General features: G+C 36.7%; 1 protein-coding gene across 1 annotated transcript in view; it reads left to right on the top strand.

Annotated features, from left to right (window-relative positions):
- The window catches only part of LOC109820583 (pentatricopeptide repeat-containing protein At1g11630, mitochondrial-like), a 7,641-nt gene extending 553 nt beyond the window's left edge, over positions 1–7,088 (top strand). The window contains exons 1-2 of the mRNA XM_020386743.1: positions 1–740; positions 6,757–7,088. The exon at positions 1–740 is cut by the window's left edge and continues 553 nt beyond it. Coding sequence (XP_020242332.1) covers positions 1–739 — 739 coding nt within the window. The 3' untranslated portion in view covers position 740; positions 6,757–7,088. The remainder of the gene's footprint in view (positions 741–6,756) is intronic.

Below are 9,734 nucleotides of genomic sequence, written 5' to 3' on the forward strand. Positions count from 1 at the left end.
CGTCGAGGCCTTCGAGAAGGTTCCGGAGATGATCAAGGTGAAGCCCGGGATCACGGCGCATAACATTCTATTGCAGGGTTTGATTGAAAAGGGGGATGTTGATGCCGCGCGCAAGGTGCTCGATGAAATGCCGAAGAAGGGGATTAAACCCGATATTGTTAGCTATAATGCGATTTTTAACGGGTATTTGAAGAAAGGGGATGGAGATGCGTGCGATGAGATCTTGAAGGAGATGAATGAAAAGGGGTTGGAGGCTGACGTGGCGACTTTTAATTGCAGGATTGCAGGGTTGTGTGCAAAAGGGAGGAGTTTTGAGGCGGAGGAGTTGTTGGATGTGATGAGTAAGAAGAAGGTGAGGCCTAATAGGAGCACGTTTAATATGATTATCGAGGGGTTTGTTAAGGAGGGGAATGCGAAGAAGGCGATGAGGGTTTTTGAGAGGATGAAGAGTGTGAAGAAGGACGACGAGAATAGTGCTTCGCCTGATTTTGTTACGTATACTATGTTGATTAGGAGTTTGGTTGAGAATGGGGAGTTTGGTAAGGGGTTGGAGGTGTTTAAGGAGTGTGTGGAGAGGAAATGGTCGCCGCCTTTTGGAGCGGTGAGAGGATTGGTTGAGGGTTTGAAGAAGGAGGCGAGAGTGAATGAAGCGAAGGATGTTGTTGCGAGAATGAAGAAGGTAGTTAAAGGTGATGCTGTGGATGCTTGGAAGAACATTGAAGCTGCAATTTCTTTCTAAGGTATGCTTGGAAGAGACACTTTGAATTACTATCACTTATTTTAAGAAGTAGACAATAATGAGCTTAGTGCTGTTCAGTTAGCATGAACTGCTATTTTTGTTTTAGACTGTTGTGGGAATGTATTTTTATAGTGCATCAATTAGTTCGAATTTAGTCAATTGGAGTAAAGGATAGAGTTTTCTTGTAAAAGGTACTTCTATTTCATGTTAATTGAGTTGGCCGCTTTTCATATTGAATTTACATTTGCACTACTTTTGTTCCGAGTGCCAACAGTTTTATCGCATTGGAATACCTGTTACTGCTGGTAAGTTGGTATGAGCTTCCCTTCTTTAGATCTTTTAGCACCAAAATGCTAATCTTGAGGCTGAGGAATTGTTTGGATGCAACAAGTTGATTTGCTGACGACAGCAAGAGTGAAGCAACATGATGGTTGGGTGTACTAAACAGGGACTTGAAGTCTTACTGTATATTTCTTACTTACATTTCTTTGCTAGCTTAAATATCCTTTGTATGTAGCTCGAGAGAATAACTTATAGTGCCTATCTCTAATCTGCGCCTATTGACCTTGATGTCACACAATGTTGGGCTTGATTTGAGTTAGAAAACAAATGAGGGATCGTACAATGTTGGGTTCGATTTGAGTTAGAAAACAAAAGTTGAACTAGGATTAATATCTGGAATTTTGTTTGAAGCCAAATTATTGTAAACATTATTACCTATTCTTTTCTTTTGCCGAGATAAGACTATAAGTTATATTGATACTAAACTATAGTATAGTAGTATGATTTTGCTAACAATTTCCTTAGGGGAATGGTTAAAGATAATTTAATATATTATTCCCCACTTAGCACCATTAGCACCATACCCCAAGAATGAGTTATGACCTATTAGAATATTTTATTTTTGTTTCATTTCGCAAGAAATTTTGTTTCTTTGATTAAAATTAAAGAAGCAATACCCAATTAATGCCCAATTAATTCCCAATTATTTACTTTTTTATAAGTAAAATTTATTGATTAAAAATAAAAAACTACGATTTTAAGTTTGTTTTGATTTGGTAAGCATCGTGACAGAATTCATATCAGAATCCCATTGTAGAATGGTGAGGGACTAGAGAAGTATTTTCTAAAATATGGAAAATACAAATAACTAATTACACAGATGTATTCTTCTTATTTTCTTTCTCTAGAGTTTACCTATAAGAAAAGCTTTAAGAATTAGATTTCATTCGCTTCTAAAGTCTTGTTTTCTTGTTCAAAAAATATTGTTGGACCTTTAAGATATTCGTCCTCCAAAACATGATTATTTTAAAGTAGATAAATGTGGATAGTAGATACTATAATATGAGTGACTCAAAACATTTTTAGTTGCACCCAATAGTATCTCTAGTAACTTTGATTTAAAAATAGCGAAGATTTTGTTGGCCACTGTCGCTGGACATAACCTTTCACTAGTCAACGACTCAACGTCACCAGAAAAGACTAACGTTGACTAATTTTAGTGGATAGCTAACTTAAGACATGGAAACTTAATCGAATTAAATTATAGTTTTTCAAAGTGATGCTTCCCTTTGCCTTTGGATTCTAATTGCTTCTCATTTGTTATTTATTAACCTCGAAAACTAGAGAACAAAGGAGATCCAAATCTTCATTAATTTATTGAGCAAGCGGTTTTTATAGATTTTTTTAATCAAGCAGTTTTACTTGTAGAAATAAGTAAAGTAAATGATTGGATTTTTTTAATTAATGGTTTTTCTATTGATTGCCCTTAGGGCATATGTTAACAGGCATTTAATGTTGCCCAGCTACATTCATATCATAGATAGATGTCATGCTTGTGAAATGAAGCAAAATAAATTATTTCAGTATGTTGTCAAACTTGTTCATACGGTGTGGTGCTAGTGGAGTTAGGTGGGAGATATTAATTATTCTTAACCATTGCCCTAAGGGCAATGGTTAGCAAATTCCATAGTAATAAAGTAAAAATATGATTGCATAATTTTGCCACTGAGCTAATTCCCAAGGCTCTAATAATTAATATCTAATGATCATTTTTCGTCCTCTGACTGGCATGCATTACATGGGTGAGAACTAGTGATTACATTATAACGACTTCTCGAAAGGGAGAAAGAAATACCATTGCGAGTATCAAATAAATATTTCATGCGGTATTAGAAGACAATAGATATTTCTAAGTAACAACATTAGCACGAGATAGAACATGTATAAAATGCCCATAAAAAGTATTAGTCCTCATGCTTTTATCTGAAGAGGGTTTTGAATCATTTCGACAGAAAAGTAGTTCAGAGGGATAAATCTCTACAGAGGCAAAAGTTGGAGCCATATCATGTGTCCAGAGGTTCAATCCCTCTAGGACGTCCGCTTCATTTTAACTTCATTGAGTCCTTAAACTCTAAACCAAGAAATCAACCCATTCCAGTCCAACAGCAAATGTAGCCCTTCTCTCCACCTCCTTGCTCTCTGGCTAACCCCACCCTTACAATTCCAACCTTTTGCAGGTTTGTCTATTCCTAATACATTCTTGCATCTCCTCCCTCCTCTAGCCCCTCATATCCCTCAACCTACGTAACACGGACACGGGCACATGGGACACAGTAAATTTATAGAATGTAGGATATGGACAACTTGAACTGTGGTGGAAGTAGATGAATGAATTTTGGCATGGACAACTTGAGGTGGATGTAAATGAACGAAGTTTTGGCGTAGACTAGTTGTCAAATTGATTGATCAACTTGAGGAGGATGTAAATGAATGAACTTTGGCATGGACTAGCTGTTGAATTGTTGGGCCTACTGAACTAAGGATATGCTTGGGAGGAAATGAAAACATAAAAGTTGCATAAGTGGTAGCACCCTGTTGAGATGGGGAAATCTCTAGGAGAAAAGGATTTAGTGTGCTTAGCCAGTGCCCCTTCTCAGTTTTGTAAATCTTAGATAGATTAGGTTAGTTTTAGTGACTCATGTTCAATGTTTTTCTTTCTTTTTTTAAATTGTCCAGTGAACAATGGCATGAAACTATAAAAGATGGGTATAGAAAAAATATGTAGTGAATGGAAAAGAAGCATTTTGATAGCTATTCATTAATAAAGAAGATATAAAAAGTCAAACTATTACAAAACTTTGTGAAAAACTACTTGAGAGGAAGCTAAAGGGAATTCATGTTCAAAACTTAACTTGGTTTATGGAGGTTTATGATGGAAACTATTTATCATGTGACTAATGATTGGAATAGTTATAACGAACAAAGATATCACAATATGATTTTTTTCATTGATTTAGAAAAGCAATGTAGGTAGGGTCCTTAGGAGAGATTATGATGAAGAAAAGAAATCAAAACGGTTAGTAACTAATTGAGTTGATCTAGTTTTTGTAAGAAGATAATCAAGTGTATTGATAGTCTAAATATTCTTGTTATTAATATCAACAGTCAGTTAATTTATATGTAGGGAAGAATCATGAAAATTTTTGCAGTTATGCAGGCTTTTATTCACTTTTTCAGTAGATGATGCAAAATATTTTGTATTTCACACTTTTTCCTTGGATTTATTCTGTGTATGTTTCACGAGAATCAGCACAGTTGGTATGTTGGCTGTTGAAATTTGTGTGGGATCTGTGCCCACTGCTGCTTGTGTAATTAGTAGAGGTCTATATGCATCCCCATTTATTACATTCAATGTTGGAGTGTTTATCGGAACCTTGTCTGTCTTTGTGTTCTTCATCAATTCCGTTTTGCATGGATGTGAAAGAGAAGAAATATTTTGCTTAAGCAATCAGTTATGATTGCTGTAAGGTGCATAGTGGTGCCATACTTAGATCGTTTTATGCTCCTTGGGCTCTGATGAATGAACAGTGACTTCTTATTAAGGAGTTTGAGTTTTCTATGAAGGTTATTAACAATTGGGAAAGATTGGCTTTGACGTGCTGATTCAGGATGAGGTTGTAATGTTGTGCTGTTTGCTGATGATTATGTATTAGTGATCAGTGTAATGAAGGAATGGCTCACAAAGTAAAAAAGTTGTAAAGAATTCTCAGTTATGGGAGAAAAATGTGAGTATGTGAAGCATGTCTTCAGTAAAAGTACCAGAACAGAGGAGTATCTGGTTGATATCGATGCTCGAAATACGTAGATTGGCTGTGGGTATTGTTAATATTCATCATGATGGTGGGATAAGAAGGATTTAGCTCATAGACAAACGAAGGCTTAAAGTGGAAAAGATGCTTGAGTAATATAAACTTGCAAGTAACCATGAGTTAGAAGATAAGATTTTATTGAACTGTTAAGACTAGTTTGGATTGAAAGTGCATACTAATAAGCAAGAATTGCTGGAGCTGGAGATATGATTTGGGAACATGCATGTAATGCAGGTTTTGTTTGATTTACACGTCAAGGCTTGAATCTCTTTATGTTTACTGCTGTTCGTAGAAGTTTACACAAAGTATCACTTGATAAAGAGGTTTTCCAGGTTAAGGACTGTAATTAGTTTTTTCCTATTCTGAGTATTCATATACTGGATGCAGAAAATTGTACCGCCGTTTGAGATAGAATGCAGTACCACAGTGTTGTAAGTACAATTGTCATTCACAATATGTATGAAGAAATTTTCAAAACAGACTCAGCACAAGTTTTAATTTTCAAAATCGACTCACTTTTTTTTTTACAAAAATCAACCCACTTTTTGCAACGTCAGCTTAATCTTATTCCTAAACAGTCGGGGTTGGCAACCCCGACTGTTAGGAGGTTGTTAAACCCCAATTAGAAACCTTAAACCCGATTTTTTATGCCCTAAATAGTCGGGGTTGGCAACCCCAACTAATTAGGAAATGAGATTAAGCTGACGTGGCAAAAAATAGGTCGATTTTTGTAATAAAAAAAAAGGTGAGTCGATTTTGAAAATTAAAACTTGGTTTGAGTCTGTTTTGAAAATTTCTTCCAATATGTATCACTGATAGATGCCTAGAATAGATGTAGTTGTGTTCTAGCTGGAGCCATACTCAGTGGCAGCTGTATCATAAAACTGAACTGTATTTGTTAGAAAATAAGATAAGACGAAGAAAATACTACTAGTTATTAACAAGTCAATTTTATCCACGATCCAGTTCATTTTTTTTATTGCAAATAGCTTAGATGGTGTCATGGAGATAGCATTTGCAGTTGCAATGAACCATTGGCTGATGATTCAATTTGTAGCACCTGAAATGCTAGCATGAGGTTCTTGCTCAGGCAAAAACTTCCAGTGCCAAGTCATTGCTAACGCGAATTTAGTTTTTATTTTATTTCCATAAACGAAAAGATCATTATAAGTAGAGGGGTATGTAGCCCTATATGCTCAGTAAAAGTCCTTTATTTTTATTTTATTTTAGAGTAAACCTTAGCTTGCTGTAAGTTGTATGGGAATTGTTATAGGTGATTATAGCTTTGTGAATATATTTTATTGGATCAATACACCACATCTCCTTGTCATAGCCTCATACCATCACGATCCAACAGCATGTCCCTGTTCAAAGATAAATACCTTCTTAAACTAGTGTATATAACTTGTAATACATACTGAAACTAGCTAGTGTCATGGCTTGATTTGCTAACATGTGGCGCTTTTGTCCTGATTTTAATAGCGTCCTTCCTTTTGGGAAATTTCATTTTCAAGAGTCAAAAGTCTTTGGTAGTGAATGATTCTGCGTGTTTGTCCTTGGCTGATTATGCCATTCAAATAGCACCCTGAAAAGCAAAAACTCCATGGATGTGTCGTCAACTAGTAAGCTTGATAGTTGCCTACTTGTATCAGTTGTTTTGTGTTGCTTATTTGAGTGTAGGTAACCTCTGATATTTGTAAGTGATTTAACCTCTGATATTTGTAAGTGATTTAACCTCTGATATTTGTAAGTGATTGGATTATTTGCTGATATGCAAATTGCAAAGTACAACTTGAGTCATATAGTGTTATGCAATTATTTACAAATAATTGAACTTGTCTTTACTCTTTCTTCCTCTTCCTGCAGTGATTTCTAATGAGGGTTGATAGGCCAGCCCAATCTATGCTGTCTGATGAATCTATGCTGTCTGATGAATCTGATGAGTGCATAATTTGGGCTAATAGTTGGAATTTAGATGTTTAAATAGCTATCTTTTCCCACCTGTAACTTCAGTTTCTGTTGAGCAATATGGAATATGGTATGTTTCCTCAATATTTTTCTTCATTTCTTGCGCACTCGACTACTTGCATCATCAACAATTATATCTTGTACCCTTCATCTCGATGCATCTCTTCTACACTCAATCTTGGATGTGATTCAGATGCTTCTGTCTTTCTTTATTATCTTTTGGTGATTAATGTGCTTTGCTAAGAAATGCTTACATAATGTTGGTAGTTCTATAAACAATGAACTAGTATGCAAGTTGGCAATTCTTTTCCTGTTATTTGCTCTCCCTAACGCAGTCTACCCTGGCAATTGGCGCCCACTCCGAGCCTGTGCTTTGTCTGCTTCCAAAATCTCCCCTTGTGTTTCAATTTTATGTGCAGTCTCTGTTCCCAGTGCTGCATATCTGGACTCTGGCAGAATGAACCTTATGTGAATAATGCAAATGGTCCACTATCATTTCCTGCTCCCATCAGTTTGCTCATCATACAACTATTAATCTCGTATAGACGTGCAATCTTTTTACTTTCTTGTGATCAAATGGGGCATGGTGTTTATGGCACTATGTGCAACCTTCAGATAAGCTTGTGTTTTTCTCTGTTCATTCTGAGGCTCGGATTTGTACGTGACTCTCTGTGACTCATTCCGCAAGAGGGTCAGCAAATAGCTTGAGGAGCTGCTCAGAACAATGACAGAGATCTCCATAAGATTTCACAAACTTCAATCCAAGTCAAGATTTCTATTCCATCCCAGTTGATGGCAAAAATAAAATTTGTATTTTCTTCGGAAATTTTGCTACTTTAGACTCTTTCTTTTTGCATCTCCAATTGGTTGCTCTGTCCCTTCGGAAATTTTCTTTTTTTCTTCTGTAAACAGCTTTTGCTAGAGAAGGGAAACCAGGTGCTAATTTGTCACTAGCATCAGAACAGTGTTGGCCTTGTTATGACCCGTTGCGATCGTACATCCTGTTGCAATTATACATCACTTCAGTACTTTAATGTTGTTTTGTTCTCATCAGCTTAAAGCTACGCTCACGTATCCTCTTTTGGATAAATCTCCATTTCATGAAACCATGGTAAAATTGTATTGTAGGCTACTAAGAAACATATGGTATCTGTGGCATGTGCCTAGGGAAATTCATATCCCTATCAGCCAAAATCATATATGAATATACATGGGGATATATTGGCAGCTACACACGCGGATACAAGATAGGTATGCTAAAATTAGATAATATTGAATAGTTCTGTGAATATGTTCGTTATATCTGAAAAGCTAAGATTAGATATTTTGATCATAGAATTAACCTCAAATCTATTCATCTAATAATGGCAACAGTACGACCGATATATGTACTCGAATATTTCCGATACGGATCAGGATATCTCATTGCATAACTAGGTCTCACCGGTTATAGATTTTAGTAGCCGTATCCGCCATCCTGACGGATATCATATGGATACGGATAATTACTTGGATACGGATACTCTTGTGCACCCATAAGTTCAATACGCTACTTTCTTGTGATCAAAATTCAAATGGTATGGTATTATGGCAGTATACGCAGCTTACAGATAGTCTGGTGTTTTTATTCTGCTCTTTCTAAGGCTCAGATTTGCAGGACCATCAAACAGTGAGAACAGCATCGGAGGTCGCGCATAGGATTTGAAAAACTTGGGTCTCAATCAATGAAGACTATTTTGATTCAAGCAGGGGTGGGTAAATAAAATATGTATTCTTCTTCAAAACTTTTGCAATTTTAAAGCCTTTATTATCTTTGCATCTTTAATTGGTTGCTACGCCCCATGAGCAGCAGTCTTATGCTGAGCTCTCGGTTCTTATCAACTTCCTTGCCTAAAATATCTTCTTTGAACAAAAATGCTTATGCTTTAAACATAACTTGCTGAGTGTCGTTGGCTTTGTTACAACCTGTTGCAATTATAAAACACCCTGATATTATTTTTGTTCGCATCAGCTTAAAGCTCCAGTCTGTCACTTACCCTCTCTTAATTAATCCTCCATCGCTAAGTGACACTCACCAAACAGAAAAAAACTACGCTTAAATTAGAGCCAGGACATGCTGAGCATCACAAAAGTTGTGAAGGCTCCATCTCACATGCAGAAACTACAAAGAAAAAACTACGCTTATATTTCTCATGTGATGTGATTGTTGTCCATTGTGCTTTGGTTTACTGGGGACTATTAGTGACCGTTTTGTCGATATCGACCAGGCTTCTGACTAGAAAACAACAGCTGCTCTGGCTTTATCCATGCTTAATCCATGGATTCGTATTTGCATTGAGAACCCTGAACTTTAATTCCTGGACTTCATCACAAATTTTCTTGCGCTCACAAACATTTTTATGACAGAATGGAGAACCGAATCAATTTCATACAGAAGTGGGAAATTTTTTTTTTCCTTTATTCTATGTGACAGAGGATGGTTTTAAAAAAAAAATCAAAATCAAAATCAAAATCAACACTTAGCAGAGCTTGGCAACTCCTCTGCTTCTTGAGACTACTGCTCTCCCCCTGACCATCTTATTCATTTGGCACTTCATTTCCGAACAAACCTTCTCCAACTCCACAACTCTGTTCTGCATCTTCTGCAGATTTACCTTAAGCTCTTCCTTCTCACCCAAAGGTTCAGGAGAAGTCGCCGCCGCCGTATAAGGGTCGTAGATGGCGGCGGATTGTCTCGAGGATTTAACTGAAAACTCTTGGCTGTTATCGGATGACGAACTCGCTTTGCGTAGCTTGGATTGCTGAGAGACCATTGCTTGGATTGCGGCTCCTGGGGGGATCTTAGGGTTCTTCGCGAGGTCTTTGCAGGCTTCTAG

The sequence above is a fragment of the Asparagus officinalis genome, chromosome 1 (genome assembly GCF_001876935.1).
Source record: "Asparagus officinalis chromosome 1, Aspof.V1, whole genome shotgun sequence".
In the NCBI taxonomy this organism is placed as follows: Eukaryota; Viridiplantae; Streptophyta; class Magnoliopsida; order Asparagales; family Asparagaceae; genus Asparagus; species Asparagus officinalis.